A 22,046-nucleotide genomic window follows, 5' to 3' on the forward strand; every position below is an offset into this window, starting at 1 on the left:
CAAGTTGATCTCTTTGCTTTATAAGGCTATGCTATTTTCATCATTAATATCCCCTCTTCCTGAAAAGTGTACATCTTCATAATGTAGCCCAGCATTTCTGTTGGACATTTTCTTTAGTTGTCTGCGTTTTCTATTTACTAGTAAATGGGTTTCTGAGTTATTGCAAATTTTTTAATGATGAAATTTCAGGTTTTCTCACCTCTTTTCCATGGCAGCTGTGAACATCTTAATTGTTTCAGTTTTTACCTGTTCTTGAAGCACAGGCAAAATGATGTCTGTTTTAGTGGTTTTATCTTGAATGAAAGTCCTTGTAATTTCTGAAGATTTGAGGGAGTTGGGAAACGTATTTGTGTTAGACACAACAAGGGAAGGGTATTTATTATTAAAGGAATCTCTGGGACAGCAAGATTGGAACTGATTAAACAGCATTGTTTGTCTCAGCAAGAATTAGTGTCTATAAGCTATAGGTGTAGGTATCCTTCATTTTTATCTGCCATTCCTACTTCAACACACTTCTGCCAAATGCAGTATAGTACTTGGAAAAAATTGTGCATCTGCTTACCTCTACCTATTAGCAATAAAACAGATGTACAGGATCAGAACCTAGGATTATGACCTAATCAAAATGGTCAGCAAGAAAATATAAATGAGGTATTCTTGGTGTAGCCGTGTGTTTGTAGCATTGCTTTCAGCAATGGCTCGACCTTACAGTTTTAAGGAATTCCATCTGGAATAATCTAGGTCAACTACATTTTGTAGGGAAAAAAAGGGGAAAAAAACTGGATTATCAGTGCTATTCTGTCTGAAATTTTGTCTTGTAGAATATTTGAGCAATGTGTTTGAGAGAAAGATACGTTTGTTCATTCAGTTTTTGTTACTGGCTGGTTGGTGTTTGATTCCACCTTCACTGAACTCAGATCAAGAGATGGAGAAGCCTGGACTCTCTGTCATGAGTTCAGCTTGAGGCTTGAGTCACCAAAAAGCTAGCTAGATATCTGTGATGCGTATTTAGTATTGCTGAAGTGAAAACAGCTAATTAGTTAAACAGTTCAAAGCAGATAGTTTGCTACTGGGTATTACTAATTCAACTGACATGTCTTATAGAGTTGTGCATTTTTCTATTTAAGAAGCTTTCTATCAAAATGCATTTCATCCAGTTAGCTAGCATGCTTTGTTTGGTTCCTTTGGGTGTCGTAGTCATATATTTTACTTGTAAATGGCTCAATAGTTGAACAGATCAGACCTGTGCTTGGGAGCCCTGCCCAGTCAGCTTACAGATTTGGAATGAATGTTTTCATACAAATCTCATAGGTGGTACTTGTGCATCTCAGTAATTCCCTGTACATCAAGCTGGTCGTTTCTTTCCACATCTGAGCTTTGGTTTTAGAAGCACTGTAGATAATAACCATCAATGTTTCATTTACTATAAATATTTAATAATTATGAATGATTGATGACCAGATTTTTAAGCAAACCGACAGAGCGGCGTGAAATGAAGACTACCTTTGTATAATTGTCTAAGCTGTATTCTAAATATTATATGGGCTTTGTTGTGCTATTAAAATGCATGCCTGATTGGTATTTTTATTAAAAATGTTAGCACATGGGTAACAAACAGAAAAACACACTTTTTATAGTCATATTGGCAATAAAATTAGTCTGGATGGACTTCCTTGTGGATACAAGAATTTCTGTATCTACCAATTTTCATTCCATTGTAAGGCATACCTTCTTTATGGATCATTTTAAAGATGTTTTTTTCAAGAGCATGTGGTTTTTATAGCACAGCACTAATAGCTGGCTGTGTTTCAGTGACTACTTTCACCTATTTTGCTTTCAATTTTTTCAAATTGCCTTTCATCTTGCTGGGGCTTTGAAGCCAAAAAAAATCCATGTAATGCTTATATCATTATCAGGGCTCTTGCATCTCTAAAAGATTTCATTAACAGTGCTGCTTTCCGATTCATGCAACCAGCTGAGGGTCTGCATACCTCTCCCGCAGACGTTTTTGGATGCCTCACAGATTAATGAAGAATCTCTTTGCCAATAGGTGCCACTGTTGCTCTACACACACGTCTGAATCGTCAATGTCCTTCAGTTGAAAATCCAACCTTGAAAAAGCAAGCCTAAATCACAGTGACTAAAATTCTGCAGAGGTAAAACTCTGTACAGACCACGGCTAGAGGCTTGTCCATGGCAAGACTGAGGTATATGCTTTATCTTGTTCCTAAAAATAATTATTTTATTGCTAATCTTGAGCAAAATTGATGAAGGTATAAATATGCATTGAATTCATTTCAGATGTGTTTAATCTAAGCCTTTGACTTGCTGCAAGTTTATTGTTGAGCCTCAGACCAATAGCAGCTGAACCTTGCAAATATCTCCTCTGGACCAAACATGATTTAAATGCAGAAGTTGCACATCAGTGCAATAAGAATTTGGACTTCTGTCATCACTTTTTACCTAGGTCATTCACTTACTTTCTCAACTGAGTAAAGTATCAGGGTGGCCTATCCAGCAGTATAAAGGCCACCTACAGCTATTTCTTCTAGGGTTACTGTTTGGTAATGTAAGGTCAGCTAATGTAGTTCACTTTGCGGCTTATCTACCGTTAAGTGCCGTTCAGTGTGTAAAGCCAAAGGCAATCAAGGTCTGCTTGCTTACTGCATTGGGAGAAACCTTGGTTCACCTTGTCCTTAGGTATGCAGCCATTTCATATGTTTACTTTATTCTTAGATGTTTCAGACATATTATGGAATAACACAAGTTTCTTTTCTCATCTTTCTTCAAAGAAATGTATAGCAAGCTGTGTAAAAATGAAAAAAAACAACTAAAGACAAAGCAATTAAGAGATTTATATCCTTTCAGGTTCAATCCCACTCTGTTGTTTTTTTTCTTACTGCAACTGTTCATTGAATAGAAACCAACAGATGAAAATTTTGTTTTCAGTGATTTAATATATCTTCTGAAATATTCCCAGCTATGTTCAGGTCAGAATGTAACCCAGCAACTTGTTCTAACTAGTAGACAGCCCTCCACCTATATAACCTCATTCTCATTCCTTCTGCACGGAACAGATCACTCTGATGTGTATGAGCAACAAGCTATATTAAGTAGTACTTAAGATCACCCTAAGCAGTTTACACAGAGGCGTCCCTTGCTTTTCTGTCTCTCACCAGTTGGCTGATGGCTTGTAGATATTTCTGACCCCCTTCATAGTCCAGGATTCTACTAGCATTTCGGGGAAGATGTCCGTGGTTGGAAGGGAGGTAATGAGTTTTAGCTAGTTGTCTCAGTTGACAAGTAGCAAAAGCAGAAATCGGTGGGCTTTCATAGGAAATGGTGTAGACACTGTGCATCACTCCAGCTTCTTTCTTGTGCCATTTTTTCATCAGGTGATCAAGAAGGCCATAGTTGGTGGGTGGTTCTGAGACAGGAAATGATTAAATGTTAGAAATGATAGAATTAAATTTTTGGTCCTGGTGTTTCCATTCCACAGTTGTCATAGGGAATATTTGTACTATTTTGACAGCAGATTAAGGACAAAACACATCTTTTTGTTCCCAGGGCATGTGTGTCTACCCTCTGGCTGAAAGGGAAAATCACAGTTAGGTATCAATAGGACAGCAGTAATGGTATAAATGTAAGGAGTCCTGACTTCTTCATAGTCTCTCTGGTAGACACTAAAAAAGTTAGCAGAGCTGTACCTGTCACTTAAATTCAGAAACATAACAATAGTCTGTGAATTTTCCTTCTGGTTGTATCTCACAGCTCTCCTTGCTTTCAGCTGGTGTCTTGCATTATTGCATAGGGGAGAGAAATCTGTTCATTGACACTATCCTTCACTGCTTCCTGTGGTGATTAAGTATTGTTGTATGGATAACATTTCCACTTTATCAATCAGAAAAATAAGCTACTGACTGGGTAAGAAAGTATCCAAAAGTCACAGCAAGATCCGTTTTCAGAATTAAAACAGAAGGAGGTTCCTGGCTCTAAGTCTATATATTGACCACTGCACCATGTTCCATCTGATTGAATTAATAATGCCAAAAACTACCAAGAATGGGGAAATCTGATTTCTGAGGAATCCAGGCAAGCTTGTGTCCATTCCAGCTGCGGCGGGGAGGCAGGACAGGGTTGTAACCTTGTCTATTGTATTTATCGTCATACTCCGATACTAAATTTCGGCTTCTTGGTTCCTCATGATGGGTGAAGAAGTGCTGCATTGGCAGGCCCTGAAATGAGATGTACATGAAACCATGCCATTTGTCTTTGCACATAGCATTCAGATGGCTTAGCATGCTTTTGAGTCAGACTCTACTACCAGTGATATCACAAGATTTTGTTAGTACTTATATTACTTATAATTTAATCCCTGAAAATAAGGGCATTTGCACTTCAAGTAAAGTAAATTTCTAGTTAAATTAAGTGACTACATCTGTATGGCATGAGATCTGGTTAGTCTGATTTCAACACATGCATCACGGATTTGCAGATATATTTAAGAAGCCTGCAAATGAAAAGCTGATGGTCTTGTGCTGCTTAAGTGTTTCATTGTGCACTAGCATTACATGTACTACCTGCCAACTGTCTGTGAGGAGAGAATGATAAGAATATTTGGGGGTGGAGAGGCACCTCGGAGAAAGGGACATTCTAGCAGATGTTACTTGTGTGGAAGGTATTGTTGTGAAAGATCTGGGACTCGTGTAAGTGCAGTTCATTCCCATGATCAGAGGTGTGCTGATGAAAATAACCCTCTTTTAGCAGCAAGCTCATATTATAGCCCGCGGAATGTCCTGAAGACACAATACTCAGTCCTAGCTGGTAGTAACATGCTGATTTTCTTCATGTGCCCTGGTCACCCTCCGAGGCAGAGACTGGGAAAAAAAACAGGGAGTACCAAGAAGTATGTGGCGTTCGTCTACCTCTGAAAGGCATCCTACTTTAATCAAACATACGCGGGAGCTCTGGATCCTGTAAACTGGCCAGGGAGCTGCCGTGCCTTCTTTTACACATATAGTTGTTTAAGGATATAAAATATGATTTAAGTATTAGCCAAAGATCATTGCTGTTTGGAATGTTGGCACACACAGCCCTACATTTGAAATTTCTTTTACTTACCTCACATTTCTCCGTCATGGTTCTCCTTACTGTTTGGTCTGGTTTATGATATGGGAAGCAAATGAAGTCTGTTCTGTATATGCTGCTGCCGAGTTTCCCAGTGTCTTTTATAAACTGGAGAGATATACAACACTCGGTATAGCTAAGGCAATCTGATAGTTACAGAAGCTCTGTTCCAGTGCTGCTTTCTTCATCTACACATTTAAAAAGCACTTATTTGGAAAGAAGCCTGTGCTATGTACTTTTTCTCAGATGGTAAAGTCAGCTGGTATAATCAGCCATTGTAAAATTCTGGATTGATTCCTTGGTGTAAATATAAGATACTGTACAGCCCTTGAAAAATTATTCATGGTTTGGTGTTAAATACTTTCACCTGCCATGTGAACTAGCATCTGAAAAGGACGAATGAACCCTTTTTTTTGTCCTTTGTTTCTACTTCTGCCGCAGCAGGCCAGTCTCTGCAATATAGTCTAGCATTTTGCTCGAGAAAAAAAAAAAAGAAATCTAAAGGAAGTCATTTTAACAGAGTCAGGAGGGTTTGCCCTAACAGCTCCAATATTGAACCCAACTGGCATGTTTTGAAAAAGTTAAATGTCTAATGATAAAATTTTGCTCTGCTCTTAAGCAGGGCATGCAATCTTTGCTAGCAGAGATGCTCTTGTTTATACAAGTAAATGAAACCAATATCCAAATTATTAAAGATCCTCTGATACAAGTAATAATAAGTATTACTTATGGAAGGGTTAATGAAGCCTCTCTTGTATAATGTTGGTATATATTATTAAGTTGTATATATTGTTGCTGTATAGTTGTATGTAAATTGTGTAGCAGTCTGAAGTGATTGCCATAGGAAGTGCTATAGCATTTTTAATAGGCTAATGTTATGTGCAGTGTGAACCACACAATATAACCTGTGCTCAGGCATTGCTGCTGTCCTGGCCTAGAGAGAAGAATGGCAGATCGTAAACAAAATGAATTAACGTAGGCCAAGCAAGATGCTTATCCTTCTCCCTTTTATTACTCTTCTGAGATGAGCCTGGACTCAAGCTTACGACTGCAGTAGTATACTACCTCCACAGCACTGATTCTGACCCACTCTATTCCTGCTCTCATGCTTCCTTCCTGATCTTACCCTTTTCCTCTCATCCAGCCAGTTTCCAATGAGAACTTTAGTAGAGTATTTGGGTTCAATTTTCCACCAATCCTGTCCATCTTTTTGCAATGCAGTCATATTTCTTTGTCTCACCAGCACTGCCCTCCCTAGTTGTTGGAACTGTCCTTCAAGTTGCGTGGGTGAAAGATTACTCAGCAGTCTAGTGCTCAAACTAGGGCAGAAAGGGGCTCCATTTCTGCCTGCCTGTGTGCTGAGAAACATGGGTGAGGTGTGGAACTGCTTGGTCGTAGAACCATTTGTGTTTGCTATCTCCACGGTGACTGTCGTTCCAGTAACCACATTCTGGGCTGCATCACATTTACTGTTGAGCAAAACAGTGGCTCCTAACCCACTAAAGTCAGCTGAGTTTTTTTCTCTAATAGCATTCAGAGTCAGAGCACAGAGTATGTCTCAAAACACTGTGATATAAGTGACATACTCCTGTATACCAACACACCACACATACCTGCACGACACACAGTCTCTCTTCATAGGCAGACACAATTTATTTTAAACAAGTGGGACAAACCAGGATGTCCATTCAAAATAATGTTGTTCTTTATTGACATACCTAAAGATAAGGGCTTGCAGCATGGTACAAGTTTGTATAAGGTTTGCATATTCCATGTTCCAACTAATAGCTGGAATGAGGTTCTGAGGAGCCTTGTTTATCATTGTTAATGGCTGCCCTTGATTGACTACCCATCACCTGATATTAAATATCCTAAAAAGATATTTTCCTAGGACAAGGTATGAACAGACTCGTGGAATCTAAGATGTTTACTATAAGCTTTTTAGGAAGCTAACAACGCTGTCCAATCCCCTTTTCCCAGCTGGAAATGAGAAACCGCAATAATCATATAGGCTTATGATTCCATGGAATCCATCCTCAAGGTGGTACCAGGTCACTCGAACACCATTGTCCTCCAATCTCTTCTTGTAAAGCAAGCCGTCGTCTCTTAGCACATCATACTCGCAAGTCAAGATGAAAGACTCGGGCAGCTGGTGAACAATCGCATCTTCAGCTAACAGTGGACACAGGTTGGGCTCACAGAATCTTTTCACTGTCTCATAAACTTCAGCTATAAAATCAGTGGGCCTAAGTGGCTTCACACCTCTGACCTTAAATTTTTCGGGGATGTTATCTGGACTCACCCACTTCTTGTACTTCAGCCTCATATCTGGAGGAATATGAGAGCCCTCCAAGACCTCTTGCATATGCAACGCATCCCCATTTAGGTACTGCAAAGCAAAGAAAGCAGCACGTTCTCGGAATAAGAGAGGGACTCCGCGATTCTGCTGATAGGATGGTAAATTGAAGTCCAGTGCCTGAAGGCCTGGGTAGATCAAGATCTGAGCACGGAGTCTGGGGAGGTCTGATCTACCTGCAAGGGTCTGGCTAACAGCAGCTGCTAGATTGCCCCCAGCACTGTCCCCGCAGACAATTACGTTGGCAGGATCCACCCCGTAGTGTTCGATATTCTTCATAAAGTGTATGGTGGCATTAAGACAGTCTTCATACGCAGCAGGGTATTTGTGTTCAGGAGCTAAACGATACCTAGTACACAAAAGAAGACAAGTATAAGAGAAGGAAATGTCATTAGTATTAATCAGGAAACGGTATCCTATGCTGTCTTCCAGCCCTATCATTTTGGGGTGGTTTTCCTCCAGGTCAGGATATTCCTTACCTCCTAAGCAGACATTCCTCAGTTAGTGATTGCGGATAAGCTGTAAATTGTGTATTTAATCACAAGGACTCAGTAAAGTAGGATTGTCTTCTGATTAAGAGTCTGACCGAGACTTTGTACATTTCTTAGTCATACTGAAAACTCCCTATGCATTCTTGACAAGATAATTTAATAATTTTGTGCCTCTGCTTCCTATGTGTAAAATGGGAGTAATACAGAGTGATTATTCTCTCTTTTTCTAAAAATCATAATTGTTTGGAGCATCTTATTACATGTTCATATGTTCAGCACAAGGAAGACTTTTTTTACCTAAGTTTTTGATTGGCTTTTATAGATTTTCTTAGTGTGTCAAATACTTCCATTCAGGTCTTTTCTGAGTATATCAGGGCATGAACAGTTAAGAGCTGTGAAATCTCCGTTATCACTATTTGTCTCTTTATGGACTTCACTGAATTCTATAGAAATTTCTCTGCAAAAAAGAACATCTCCAAAACCAGTGCAGCTCTGCTGTGGTACCACAGCAACAATAATCTCCAAACAATAGAACTGGGTAGAGTTCACTTACTGAACAGATACAACTACCGATTCGCTTTCTCTGGATATGTAGCGGCATACTTTTTCATAGGTATCTGGAAAAGAAATATTTTTGTTAGTGCTTTGCTATTGCTCTAATCTTTGAGACAGCTAGGGAATGTTCATTCCAGAAAGGCATGTATTTGTCTTCAGACTTCCTCCCAAATCACATGCTGAAACTTCCTCTTATCTCAATTTTATGAAAAGATGAGAATGTTCTTCCTACGTTACTATAATTCCTCCAGCAAATATCTTACCAAGACTTCCAAATACCCAGCCTCCTCCATGAAAGAAGATGATACCTCTCCTTCGCCCATCAGAGGTAGCTTTAGGCTGATAAACCCTCACAGGTACTTTGTTAAACTGCAGATCCTGGATGAAGAGCTTTGGATCCACCCCTAGTTTCCGTCCCTGTCGCACGTATCGGCCAAAAGTGATTTGACTGCAAAGTCCAGCCTTCTCCAAAATCTTTCCCTGTTAAAAGTAAAATAAATTAAGGCTTCTTTAAAAGTATTGAGTTAGCCAAGGTACAAAAACTCTGCATCATACTTACATTGAACTGTATGTGAGGGAAATTTTAAAGAAACACAGAGCTTACCAAACAAAAAAAAAGTGGTAATGCTGTAAAATATGAATACACTGTAAGAAGATATAATAATAACAGCACAAGAAGTTAGAATAACTACCGTGAGGACTGTTCACAGAGGAGGGTAATGGCTATGCAAGCATCTCCCAAACACTCTCTAAACGGCTTCCTGTATGCTAAGTACCGATAGGAGAGTTCATTCTAATGGGTTGTTTAGTCCTTGGTTTTTGCCTTAACAAACCTGTGGAAAACAGTGAGGAAAAGTAACTCCACAGTTGGTTTTCTTGATAGGAATGCCCAGTCGTAAGAAAGTGAGAGATCCCAGGACAGAGTCAGAAAACAGTATTTGTTTTAAGTTTGCCTAGATTAGTTTTACCAAAAAGGAGAAGTTCTAGCTTTTATCATACCAGCTGGTTTCAATCTGAACCATCAGATTGAAAAATCTAGGCTTCACATACAGCAATTTGACCCCTATTGTCTGATAAAAATCAAGCGCTCTGATTTGAGAAGAACAATTTTCCCAAGCTCTCGCATCCTACAGACTATAAAAAATTTACTTCCGTTACTCAAATCCAGTGTCATTCTAATATCACATCAGAAATTTTATATATATCACATCAGAAATGTATACTCCAAGACATCCAAACTGGCTGTCTTGGAGTACACATTTTAATTGTCAGCATTGTCCTGCACATCTTTGTGCTCATTCTTGTTTCATTTATACTTGATAACAACAATGAAACATTGTATATAGAAACAGCAATAAAAGCCGTAATAGTTCTTCACTGCATAAACTAATAGTCCTGAATTAGACCATAAAACTCAATGAATTTGCAGATCTTAAGTGCTGAGTTGTGTTGTGCAAGTTAGTTACTGTTTTTTATTTGCACAACAGATTTGCTGAGCAAAATCAAGAAGCTTCTTTTCCCAGTGCTCTCGCAGTGATCTCGCAAGCTAGAATATAAATCTGATATAATAAGCAAACAAACAAGAAATTGGGAACCAAATTAATTAATGGAATCAAACAAATAAACTGTTACAGGTCAGTTACTAAACAAGATCCCAGTTTTAAATGCCCAATGAGAGTCTGTCTTTATCCATTCCCTTGTTGCCACCTGCTAGTGGGATTCAGGAGAGCTGGGTAGCTTAGTCAGTAAATTTCAAGAGGATGTAAATGGTGCAAGAAACAGTGTGGAGGAAGACAAGGTCTGGGTCTGTGCAAAGGCGATGTTGTGGCTAAAGGAGGGAAGGAGAAAATTGAAGATTTAAAAAAATTAAAAGATACAGCAAGTGACAGAGGAAGAATTTAGGAGAGCTCTAATGCTGTTTATGCAATGCTGGAAAAGGGAGCCCAGGGATTAAGAAAAGCAGCCCTAAACGGATTTTGTACCATAAACGTCAGCCGTGGCGGGAGCAGCTGAAGGGCTGTAGTTTTCCTTGCACAAGGTGACTTCGCCTAAAGCTGAGGGCAGTTATCAGACAAAACACCAGCTCAGCTCTGAATTCGAGACTTAAATCAACACCGCCGTCTGGCAATCTCTGCTAACTAGCCCTAGCACGCTACTTCTGAACGTGAAATGGGTTTTGCCCGTGACATGAGCAGCGTCCCGGCTGAGGGTGCTCCCCCGCAGCACTCCCCCCATGATGGGGAGCCGCAAGCATCCATCCTACGAGGGCGGCAGGGCCATGCGGATCTTAATCCGGGCTCCTCTTTTTTTTTTTTTTTTTTTGCTTCCCAGCGCAGTCCGTGGGCCGGGGCTTGCCCGGGCCGCCCCGGGTTTCGCGCAACCGGCTGGCGGGGCGGCGGCTGCCCACCCTCGCCGCGGGGGACCCCAGCCCGGGCAGCTGCGGCGGGGCGGGCGACCAGCGAAACCCTGCAGCCCCCCACCCCACCCCCCCCATCTCCCGGCTCGGGTGGAAACGCTCCCCCGCCCCCCGAAACGATGAGCGGGGCGGAGGGCGCGACTCACCAGGGCCGCCGTGCCGAGGAGGACGGCCAGGACCAGGCGCAGCTTGGCGGGCTGATTCACCCCGGGCGGGATGTCGTAGCTGGGGAGGCCGAGGAGGACCGCGGCCAGCGCCACCGCCAGCGCCGCCAGGGGCAGGAGCAGCAGCAGCAGCGCGGGCAGCAGCGCCATGGCCCGGCGGCGGCCCCGCGGGGCTCCCCGGCCCGCCGCGGGGCCCGGCAGCGGCCGCCCGGCCCCCTCCGCGCCGCGACCGCGGCCCGGGCCGGCGGCGTCACGGGCCGTTTGTGACAGCTCTGCAAAGCCGCCGCCGGGGTCATGGTGCGGGCGGCCAGCGAGCCCCGGGGGGAGGCCGCGCTGCCGGCTTGAGGCGCGGTGTAATCTCGGTTCAAGGAGGCAGTGCGTGACCCGTGCGGGCAGCATCAGTAAGGCGCTCGTCGCCGCGGCCCGCGGAGGGGCTGAGGTTCGGGCTTTCTGGCTGGCGCTGCCGTTTCAGACGAGCCGGTGGGCTGCAGGGCACCTGCGTTCCTGACGGATTCACCTTCGAGGGGCCCCGAGTATGTCGTTTGTCCTTGAATTTAGGGATTCTTTGTCTAAAGGCAGCCTGCGGGAAGCTAAAGAGCAGGCTACCTTTGCGCTGTGAAATCTAAATGGAAGACAGCATTTGGTTTTGTAAAAATTTCTGATCTCTTCGGTCTTTTAGTGTTAGGTTTACGGTTGGACTGGATGATCTTAAAGGTCTTTTCCAACCTATACGATTCTGTGATTGGGATTTTTTTTTTCCTTAGGATTTTCATTTCCTCAGTCTTACTATTTTGAGGATGCTCACTACTGTTTTTCCTTCCTTTCATCAGCAGGGTATAATGAAGCATCATGTCAAGGAATACTGCCTTGTCCTGTAAAGAAAACTCAAAACATGGAGAAACATCACAGCACAAATTCTAAAAAAAATAATACTGGCGAACCATGCTCTGAAAGAACGTGAAAACATTTTGGTTCATATTTTCTATCTCTTTAAGCTAAACCTTCCAGTATACACAGATCAAGAGCCCGGTTCACTGATCCCTACTGTCTTTCCAAAACTTATGTTCCAAAACATAAGTGGTCCCTCTCAACCAGTATCTCTTGCCCTGAGCTTCAGTGGGCATAATGGAGACATCCCAAAATTAAACAGGAGTTTGTAGAGCTACGGTTATTTCAGAATCAGGGCAGCCCTTACCTGCCTCCAGCAAGGTGTCCCCAGTTAACTCGGGCCTCGTACTGCTGCTCTTGCTACACTGAATATACGCTGAATCTCCTCACCAAGACCTTAATCTCTGCCTGCTTTTCCCGAGCTTTCCTCTAACTCTTCCCTCCAGCTCACTATGTACCTAACTTGTACTTTTTACCTAACTAAAATAGTCATGCTTTGGAGCTTATCAAATGGACATCACAAAGATCCTGACTGTAATTCACAGGAGTTATTTAATCCAAATCATTCCACAGACATTATTTACATAGAAGTAAATCATCCGGTAATTAAATACAAGGAATCAATCAGATGCTGATTTGAAAGAAAAGGGATTGAAACATAGCATGTGGAAAATATTAAAACTGTAAAGATTGAACTGCCAATAGTCTCATGAGGACAAAGACTGGTGTTCAGACAGTATTTTAAGTTCATGAATATCAAAATTGGTATTTTACACATCAAAGGGTATCACACTTTTGCTGACAAGTACTACCTGAGGTTTGGGAGCCTAAATGGAGACATTAGTGGGAGAAGCATAAAGAGGGAAAGTTGTTTTAACAGGCCTTTTGTGAATTTAACAATTCTGTCCAATCCCCTTTCCCCAGCTGGAAATAACAAACCACAGTAGTCAAATAAGGTTGTGATTCCATGGAATCCATCCTCAAGGTGGTACCAGGTCACTCGAACACCATTGTCCTCCCATCTCTTTCTGTAAAGCAAGCCATTGTCTCTTAGCACATCGCACTCACAAGTCAAGATGAAAGACTCGGGCAGCTGGTGAACAATCGCATCTTCAGCTAACAGTGGACACAGGTTGGGCTCACAGAATCTTTTCACTGTCTCAAACTTCGGTTGTACAGTCAAGTAGCACATGTGGTTTGTAGCCTCTGACCTTAAATTTTTCGGGGATGTTATCTGGACTCACCCACTTCCTATAATTTAATTTAATATCTATAGGAATATGGGAACCCTCCGAGACCTCTTCCAGATTTGATGCATTCCCATTTAGGTACTGTAACACATAGAAAGCGGCACGTTCTCGGAATAAGAGAGGGACTCCGTGATTCTGGTGATAGGATGGTAAATTGAAGTCCAGTGCCTGGAGGGCCGGGTAGATCAAGATCTGAGCACGGAGTCTGGGGAGGTCTGATCTACCTGCAAGGGTCTGGCTAACGGCAGCTGCTAGATTGCCCCCAGCACCGTCCCCACAGACAATTACATTGGCAGGATCCACCCCGCAGTGTTCGATATTCTTCATAAAGTGTATGGTGGCATTAAGACAGTCTTCATATGCAGCAGGGTATTTGTGTTCAGGAGCTAAACGATACCTAGTACACAGAAAGAGACAACAAAAATAAGAGAAGGAAATGTCATAACTGTAAGTACAAATTTCCTACAAATTCCTTGGCTTTCCCTCTGTTGTTTGGAGTATTTTTCCTTCAGCAAAAACCCCAGTGTTACTATCTGCTAAACAGGTGTTTATCCAGCGAGTTATCACAGATAAATGACAGCTAGTAGAATGAAGTTGCAAGGATGTGGCATAGTTGGGATCTTCTTCTGAGAACATCACTGATCAGAACTTGAGTGATACAAGTTCATTTTATTTTTCTGGTGTAGACTGCATCTGGCTTGTGGATGAAGTAATTTAATCAGCCTGCACCTCACCTTTACTTAGGATATTTCCTCTTGAGAATTATTTTATTTGTTTATTTAAATAACTGGGATGGAGTTATATTTTTCTGTATTATTAGTGTTAAAATACATTAGCATTTGATTCTTACTGTTAGAAAACTCCTTGAAGTTTACAGGGTGATTACATCTAATTAAACAGATCACTGAATCACCACCTTCCAAGTTTGTTTATTAGTCAGTTCTCAGCACATAAGAAAACTCTTCTGGAAAGCATTCCTTCTTTTTGTGTGTTGCCAGCATAGCTCTGTGTTGTGAGATACATGAACCTTACTTTGGGGTCTGTCTGCACTCTCCGTGCATTAGCAGATTGGGAGGGGATGAAATGAAAATAGTCCCCTTGAAATTCTGTCTGACGATCTGGGATCCTGGGGAAATGGTTTCCTGAGGAGGAGACTTCCCACAAGACATGCAACACTGTGGTGCTGAGAAGTGACAAGAGGCAAAAAGACTTCCATAGGGTGGTACTGACATAACTCACCCAACAGACACAGCCACCGACTCGCTTTCTGTGGCAATGTAACGGCAGATCTTTTCATGGGAACCTGCAAAAAGTTGGAGGGTTGTTAGCTGCCCGCTCCGTTTCCAGATGCGATAGCCAAGGAAGGTGGAAGCCTCTTTTTCCCGCCCTGGCCAAGCCCTTCCCGACCCTCACACGCCACCTTACCTCCCCTTGTCCCTCTTCCCCTCAGCCTTGCCGCCTCCCCTCAAGACAGGCAGCAGTGCTTCACCGAGAGCACTAAGCTGGCCGAAGATGACGGGAAAGCTCAGCAAGATTTCAGATCTTTCGGGACAGAATTACTCCCCCCGCTTCCAGAAGATAACGGCGGCAGCGCACAGCTGCGCTGGGGCGGGGGGGGGGGGGGGAACGGCCCGGCCCGGCCCGCCCTACCGATGCTGCAGCACAGCCAGCCGCCGCCGTGGAAGAAGATGGCGCCCGCCCGCAGGCCGGCAGATGGCGCGCGGGGCCTGTAGACCCTCACCGGCAGCCGGCCGAACCGCGCGTCCCCCAGCGAGACCTGCGGCTCCGGCCCCAGCTTCGTCCCGGAGCGCGCGTAGCGGGTGAAGGCGATCTGGCTGCACACCTGCGTCTTTTCCAAAATCTTCCTCTGTTCGAAGAGAGGGAGGAGAGCCCGGCTGAGCGGAGGGCGGCCTCCCCGGGGGCAGCCAGCAGCCGCGGGCCGCCTCGGGGGAGGCTGCCAGACACCACGCCAGGCAGGTTGCCGTGAGGGAGACCCTGCGCCTGCCTTCCCCCGGCCGCTGCGAGGCCTGGCGGGGCATCCAGGCTTCGTGTTGGCGGGGCTCAGCCTGCTCCAGAGCCGCTCGCCTCTGCCCTCGCCTTTGGTGGCCGCTCCGGTTTGGTCCTCAACAGAAAGCTGGCACAGGAGAAGATGGAGCCGTGGCAGTCCCCTGTGAGGCTACGCGCCTGGGCGAGCAGGGTTGCTTTGGCACCGTGCGCCTGAGCAGGTAGGCCCATGCGTCCGACTCACACTCTGTCAGGCAAAATGTCTTAGGGGAGAAAAATAGGTGTTTCCTTCTCAGCATCATCAAGTCCTTTGGTTTCATACCAGCTTCCCACCGCTTACAGGCTTACAACCCAGATGTTGTTCCTCTAAGGTTTTCCCATCAGTCTCTGGTTTTATCTGCTTAAGAAGCACCCGGCCTTCCATCAGTGTTACTGGAAAGCCCCAAGAATGGCCTAAAAATGTCATCTGTGCTTAGCCAAAATGGAAATCAAAGCAATCACCTCACTTTTTATAAATAATTAATTTAAACTGAATTAGGGAAGCTCAGCTGATAAAGCTTGGACTCTTATGGTTGGCTTCATCCCCATGTAATAGGGAAAACCTGACTGAAACTATGTGAGGTCTAACAGAAAAGATTTTACAAAAATTGTCCTCTAAAGTCAGCTGCAAAAAAAGGAAAGCCTTCATTTAAGTCTTGATGCAGCAGCAGGATTCTGGTACTTACACATACAACCTTACAAAAATAACACCGAAACCACGTTTCTGGCAGAAATCATGGCAGAGTAACTCACCATAGCAGATGTACTAATCACAGAAGCACGGACAATTTGAAACTTTCCAGGATGATTCACTCCAGGAGGGATACTGAAATTGGAGTACTCAGATTGAATTGTTCCCATAATTGCTAGTATGAATGAAGCAGTAAAAATCACCAGCAGTACCACTGGCAGTATATAAAAAAAATGCCATTTCACTTAACCAAAGGTGAGGTGTCTTTACGCCTATCTTTGCTTTAGCTTTCTCAGATAACAGTAAACCTTACAGCAGTCCGAGTTACAACAGATCTGTCGGGTGCCGCACACTTTGAAGTCCTTGGAAATGTTGTGCAAGGTGCCGGCACACATCACACTGGAGAAGAGGCAGAGGAGTATGTGTTTCATTTCCTGTCTAGCTTCACGTTAATTGTGGGACTGATGCAGGGCCTGGTATTCTGCATGGTATTCTTGGATTGCGGATGATACAAATGACTGTTCAGAGTTAAGTACTGAATGAAGTTCTAGTTTATGATGGGTTGTTGTTTACAAGGAGAGCCAACTACTGTGGAGATTAAATTGTCTCTTGCATCTGATCTGCAGCCACAGCATATTGCTTCCTGTATTGTGGACATTCTTTAAGTAGTTTGCAACTTATAGTTTTAACAAGGACATTTAGAAAAGAAAACAGGAACTAACATAAGGGAAAAAAAAAGCTAACGTGTGCTCTACAAAAGTAAATGTATCAATCTTATTTTGTTGTTAGAGTATTTAAGCACAGGAACAAATTTTTCAGAATACTCGTATGTTTGATAAACGTAGGAAAACACTTAGAGCATTTTCTCCATTGTAATTTACTCAAAGCTGTTAATAGAGTATCTCTGTTGGGGACAGTCTCAGTTTTGCCTTCATTTTTTCAAGTCTAAAATACCAGTTACCTAGCCCATAGAAATTTTCTGCAAGTTGGTGACTGGGGATCCTAGACTTGGATGCTATGTGTAGCATATAGCACAGGCACTGCGTTACAGCATTGTAAGATCAGTCTTTCTCCTTTGCCAAAACTCACTTAGCCTTCTAGGAAGAATGAAACCATAGATCATAATTGAATAAAATAGGTCAGACCAGATGTTGATTTAAAATTTTACTGCATCTTTAGTATTTACTGAGAGGGTAGCAAGTGCCTAGTCCAACTAGATCATTAAAATAGGCAGACTGCACATGGAATACTTCAAACAGCGCTAAAAGAAACTTTCATAGCATTCTTGAAATATCTTTTTCAGTGATCACACTGGCATAATTGCATATTAACAAATTGTCCTATCTAAACCTCTTACATGGAATTTAGAAGCATAAAAGACCACAGAAAATTGGCAGTTTTTATAGAAGGGAAGAAAATTGTTTCTATAAGCTTTTTAGAAAGTTCACGATATTGTCAAGACCCCTTTCTCCAGACGAAAATGACAACCAGTCACTATTAAATGAATTTATGATTCCATGGAATCCATCCTCAAGGTGGTACCAGGTCACTCGAACACCATTGTCCTCCAATCTCTTCTTGTAAAGCAAGCCGTCGTCTCTTAGCACATCATACTCGCAAGTCAAGATGAAAGACTCGGGCAGCTGGTGAACAATCGCATCTTCAGCTAACAGTGGACACAGGTTGGGCTCACAGAATCTTTTCACTGTCTCATAAACTTCGGTTGTACAGTCAAGTAGCACATGTGGTTTGTAGCCTCTGACCTTAAATTTTTCGGGGATGTTATCTGGACTCACCCACTTCCTATAATTTAATTTAATATCTATAGGAATATGGGAACCCTCCAAGACCTCTTCCAGATTTGATGCATTCCCATTTAGGTACTGTAACACGTAGAAAGCGGCACGTTCTCGGAATAAGAGAGGGACTCCGTGATTCTGGTGATAGGATGGTAAATTGAAGTCCAGTGCCTGAAGGGCCGGGTAGATCAAGATCTGAGCACGGAGTCTGGGGAGGTCTGATCTACCTGCAAGGGTCTGGCTAACGGCAGCTGCTAGATTGCCCCCAGCACCGTCCCCGCAGACAATTACATTGGCAGGATCCACCCCATAGTGCTCTGTATTCTTCATAAAGTGTATGGTGGCATTAAGACAGTCTTCATACGCAGCAGGGTATTTGTGTTCAGGAGCTAAACGATACCTAGTACACAAAAAGAGACAGCAAAAGTATGAGAGGGAAATATTAGTTTTAAATGTATTGCTGATAACACTGGTTCCTGCAGCCAGCAGTACCCTGATTACCTCAGAATTTTCCCCTTCTCCACAGGTTGTCATAAATAAACTGCAGCTAGCTGGACCAGATTAATCTGATAGTTGCTGCAGATTAATTTGGTAGGATATCATTTGTTTAGTATATTGATGATGATATTAGCTTGTCATTCACATAGTGCTTCTGTAAGCATCAAGCAGTTTCCTTGAATAAGTCGAGTATATGGCTTACTATCTGTTTACTATTGATTTTGAGTTTAGAATTTGAAAACATTGATTGACAAGTCCCACAGAAACATTTCTCTGAGAATGGCTGTTGCTATGGTCACAGAAGCTATAAGGTGATATTTACCCTATAGGAAATAATCTCTGAAAAACAGTGTGAGGAAAGACTCACCCAACAGATACAACCACTGATTCACTTCCTCTGGCAATAGAGCGGCATAGCTTTTCATGGGTCTCTGAAAGAAACATATTTGGTGGGGTTTGGGTTTGTTTTGGTTTGTTTTTTTTGCCAGAGTACTAATGTTGTCTATTGCATAAGTCAAAGAATTGCAAAAAGAAAATAGTCTCACCTTTTCTCTGCCCCTTCCAACATAGCTCCTCAGATCTTTTGTACTCCCTCATCTTCCTATGTCAGTATTTGCTTGCTGTATTTTTCCCCCTCATATCTCATTGTCCTTGTCTTTAAGACAAACGGACATAATGCACAGCAGATGCTTTCTTCTGACAGCAAGACTTAGGAGAGTGCATCTGTGGTTATACTCAAACTTCATAACTGCTACAGATCAAGTGACAATCAACTTTACCATTTATGAAGTAGATACTTCTTTAACTAAATTATAATATTTTTTCTATTAGATATCTTACCAAGACTTCCAAATACCCATCCTCCTCCATGGAAAAACATAACTCCTCTCCTTTGGCTGGCAGATGGAACCTTAGGTTGATAAATCCTTACAGGCACTTTCTCAAACCACAGGTCCTTGATGAACAGCTTCGGGTCCACTCCTAGAGTCTTTCTACCTTGCATGTACCGGACAAAGCTAACCTGACTGCAGATCCCAATGTTTTCCAAAATCTTTCCCTGTTCAAAGGCAAAGACAATAGGGAGTTCATTCAAGAGATTCTGTATTTTCCAAAGTAAAGGAACTGTATGGGCGGTATCCTCATGATGTCCAAGTCGTGTATTTTAGGGCAATCATAGAGTATTTGAGTAGTTGTACAGGTATAGTACAACTGAAAAAATAACGGTAGCATCATGAGAGGTCACATGAACAGCAGTGTTCACCAAAGAACATAATCCCAAAACAATGTGGTATTAACAAAGACTGGTGACATACATCCCTTTGCTTTCTCAGCAGGTCCTTTACCTAACGTTGAAAACGAGTTTGGTTTTCACTGGTTATTCTGTCCTTGCCCCTGAGAAGACGTGAAAACATAGTGAAAGATCATAGTTCTGGTGCTGATTTTCATGATATGGACACTTACCCAAAGTAGAGTTGACTAAGTTGAGAATATATTTGATAAGTGCTTTTTGATTCGTCTCGGAAGTCTTCACTGATGTGTGGAATGCACTGGCAAGAAGATCCTGAGATATGTAGTAGGCCTAAACTTCTCTTCTTTCTGTATGCCATAGTGATATTCATGCCAGGCACCAGAAGATGAAGAGAATACAAATGAGAGCTACTGGTCCAACATAACTTTGTAAAACCTCTCTTTTGAAATACATTATTTAGTCATGCCAAACCAGTACTTCAGTCCTTATGAAGATTTGGATCAAGGTCTTAATATGCAATATGTTGTTATGAATATTTGTTATTAGACTGCCACATTTGTATGGATTGTCAGTACAGTGTTATGACTCAATATATTTACCTGTGAAAGACCTTTTCTGCAGTGACTCCAGCTATTTGTAATGTTCTCCATGCCTGATTTTGAGGCTGAACAAACTAATACATTTTGCAACATACTGATTTTAATTCATTATAGAAACTAGTCTTAGTGTCTCTGATTGTATACAAACATGATAAAATCATTTATTCTTTTGTATTTGCTATTTTCCAAGCAGAAATGGAATAACTACAAAGAAGATTCTCACCTTTACATTCAACTTGTTTGGTTTCTTTCATCCTGTGTTGTTTACATTGCAGCATACAATTCTGCTTTATGGTACTAATGGGCAGTGTATGATGACAAAAAGAGAACTGGCTTTTCCAGCTGCTTAAGTGAAGTAATCGCCTTGTAATTACAACTTGTGTGCAGCCAAAGCATGAGGATATGTATCTAGAATTCTTTATTGTGGTCCACTATAATCCAGAATATTTCTGACAGATAATTTTTTTTTTCTGTTTTAAATAGTTTGTCCCTGTCGGAGGTGTTTAAGTAATTTATTAAATATATGCACAACTTCTGCTATCTTGTATTTCTAACACCTTCCATCATCACAGCATCTATGCATCTATCATTACACAGAAATACTCCTGATTCAGTGAGACCCTTTGTCAGCAGAGATCACCAGAAGCTGAGTGCTGGCAAGAGCTTCTTGTCGACTGGTTAGCTTCCCACTCTTTTACAGGCCAGTTCCCCTGAAGAAGTTGGGCTGGCCAGAACCCTTCATTCCCATCAGACAAGCCTGCTTAGTTGCTGCAGGAATTATAAATATGTGTTCAGGGGAGGTGGAATTCCTTCGGCTCCTCTTGGGAAATGTTACCTAATTTTGTCACTTGTGTGACAAAAACTCCCCCTTCCCCAAACCAATTCTGAAATGTTCAGTTTCTAATTTTATCTTCAAAATAAATACATGATTCCTCATCCCCAAGTCCCAGAAAACTTGAAAGCATGGCCCAAAGGCATCTGATATATTCTGAACCTAGAATGGAAATATAAGTGATCCAACATGAATAAGCATTATTAATCAAATTATTGCTAGGTTAGCACAATTCATTGTAGAAGCACAGTCAGACTTTCAAATGATTGTGTTAGGCAGCGTTTACATACTGCCTAATATAAGAGCTAGGCAGGACTGTAATAATGGAGTGTAATGTAAAAAATCTGCTAAAGGTTTCTTTAGCAAAACTGAGCTTCTAAATACAACATGCAGCATGATAGCTATGCCCTGTTCTCCTCTCTGAAAATTAATTCCAAGCCGAGTTCTAGCATTGCATTAAGTTTAAAATCTACAGGTTCACCGTTCTTCCCCCAGAAATCACACCGGGTTAACTTACCACCACAGCTCTGCTTATCAAAATTATATGAATGATTCGGAGCTTTACAGGCTGATTCAGTCCAGGAGGAATTTCTGAGTTGGAGAAATCAAAATTAATTGCCCCCATGACCAACAATATAAATCCAGCAACAAAAACTGCTAAGAATAACACCAGCAGCGTGTAAACAACTGCCATTTTGCTGAGCAGCAAAGTGATCTGAAATGTCTTTGATTTGACTTTCCCAGATATCTTTGGCTTGTTACTTCCTGATTCTTTGTTTGTCATAAGGTTGCTCTAGTAAAAACCTTTCTCCTCCCTTTAACAAATACATTAGTATGTGTCTTCCCCTCTCCCACTCTCTCTTCCCCCTCCCTTTATTTCACAAAAGGTAAGTTGGTCAAAGTCCTGAATTCGTTAAAAGATCTACACCAGCATCATTTCAGAATTGTTGCAAGAAACCAGTCCTTGGCTGGGAGAAGAGTGTTATGAATAAACTGCATTAGTATTAAATTAATTACAGGTGGAAAAAGGGCACAGGGCATTTGTGTGCTTTGAGTTTGTGACACTATAAAACACTTCAGAAGAAGCG

At 42.1% G+C, this 22,046-nt stretch overlaps 5 protein-coding genes across 12 annotated transcripts in view; 1 reads left to right on the plus strand and 4 right to left on the minus strand.

Moving 5' to 3' along the window:
* The window catches only part of DHRS3 (dehydrogenase/reductase 3), a 190,273-nt gene that overhangs the window by 85,844 nt on the left and 82,383 nt on the right, over window positions 1-22,046 (plus strand). Inside the window, exon 1 of one of the 7 annotated variants that reach the window (XM_072883804.1) lies at window positions 14,947-15,472. The exons of the other annotated variants lie outside the window; for them this stretch is intronic. The gene's annotated coding sequence lies outside the window, so the exon portion shown is untranslated. Of the gene's footprint in view, window positions 1-14,946; window positions 15,473-22,046 lie in introns of those variants that run through there. 7 annotated transcript variants of the gene reach the window in all.
* On the minus strand, window positions 3,141-6,949 carry CFAP107 (cilia and flagella associated protein 107). The gene is made up of 5 exons (XM_072884305.1): window positions 6,846-6,949; window positions 6,254-6,596; window positions 5,122-5,235; window positions 4,058-4,235; window positions 3,141-3,427 (listed from the first exon to the last, which is right to left on the minus strand). The coding sequence occupies exons 1-5, from the start codon at window positions 6,947-6,949 to the stop codon at window positions 3,141-3,143; spliced, it is 1,026 nt and encodes a 341-aa protein (XP_072740406.1).
* On the minus strand, window positions 6,823-11,333 carry LOC140661585 (arylacetamide deacetylase-like 4). 2 transcript variants are annotated; one of them, XM_072883991.1, is made up of 4 exons: window positions 11,092-11,333; window positions 8,838-9,009; window positions 8,528-8,591; window positions 6,823-7,832 (listed from the first exon to the last, which is right to left on the minus strand). In XM_072883991.1, exons 1-4 carry the CDS (start codon window positions 11,257-11,259, stop codon window positions 7,058-7,060), a joined length of 1,179 nt encoding a protein of 392 aa, XP_072740092.1. In that variant the 5' UTR covers window positions 11,260-11,333; the 3' UTR covers window positions 6,823-7,057. The 2 variants fall into 2 exon arrangements, with proteins under 2 accessions (XP_072740092.1, XP_072740091.1); XM_072883990.1 differs by having other exon boundaries at window positions 8,793-9,009.
* On the minus strand, window positions 12,604-15,286 carry LOC140661729 (arylacetamide deacetylase-like 4). Its single transcript, XM_072884306.1, is given in 4 exon segments — window positions 12,604-13,184; window positions 13,186-13,644; window positions 14,487-14,550; window positions 14,989-15,286. Coding segments are annotated over 4 exon segments (1,200 nt in total). The 3' UTR covers window positions 12,604-12,805.
* On the minus strand, window positions 17,406-21,652 carry LOC140661522 (arylacetamide deacetylase-like 4). Its single transcript, XM_072883797.1, has 4 exons — window positions 21,476-21,652; window positions 19,119-19,335; window positions 18,646-18,709; window positions 17,406-18,180 (listed from the first exon to the last, which is right to left on the minus strand). Exons 1-4 carry the CDS (start codon window positions 21,650-21,652, stop codon window positions 17,406-17,408), a joined length of 1,233 nt encoding a protein of 410 aa, XP_072739898.1.

Source organism: Ciconia boyciana, chromosome 19 (genome assembly GCF_034638445.1).
Source record: "Ciconia boyciana chromosome 19, ASM3463844v1, whole genome shotgun sequence".
Lineage (NCBI taxonomy): Eukaryota > Metazoa > Chordata > Aves > Ciconiiformes > Ciconiidae > Ciconia > Ciconia boyciana.

Coding starts and splice junctions, on each gene's coding strand:
- LOC140661585 (XM_072883990.1), bottom strand. CDS start 11,259: ATGGCGCTGCTGCCCGCGCTGCTGCTGCTGCTCCTGCCCCTGGCGGCG. Junction 8,592..8,792: donor CTGGGTATTTGGAAGTCTTG/GTAAGATATTTG, acceptor TTTCTTTTCCAG/ATACCTATGAAAAAGTATGC. Junction 7,833..8,527: donor TCGGTAGTTGTATCTGTTCA/GTAAGTGAACTC, acceptor TTTGTGTACTAG/GTATCGTTTAGCTCCTGAAC.
- LOC140661522 (XM_072883797.1), bottom strand. CDS start 21,652: ATGGCAGTTGTTTACACGCTGCTGGTGTTATTCTTAGCAGTTTTTGTT. Junction 19,336..21,475: donor TGATAAGCAGAGCTGTGGTG/GTAAGTTAACCC, acceptor GCCTTTGAACAG/GGAAAGATTTTGGAAAACAT. Junction 18,710..19,118: donor ATGGGTATTTGGAAGTCTTG/GTAAGATATCTA, acceptor TGTTTCTTTCAG/AGACCCATGAAAAGCTATGC.
- CFAP107 (XM_072884305.1), bottom strand. CDS start 6,949: ATGATAAACAAGGCTCCTCAGAACCTCATTCCAGCTATTAGTTGGAAC. Junction 5,236..6,253: donor GGCTGGATGAGAGGAAAAGG/GTAAGATCAGGA, acceptor ATATCTCTCCAG/TTTATAAAAGACACTGGGAA. Junction 4,236..5,121: donor CCATGACGGAGAAATGTGAG/GTAAGTAAAAGA, acceptor ATCTCATTTCAG/GGCCTGCCAATGCAGCACTT.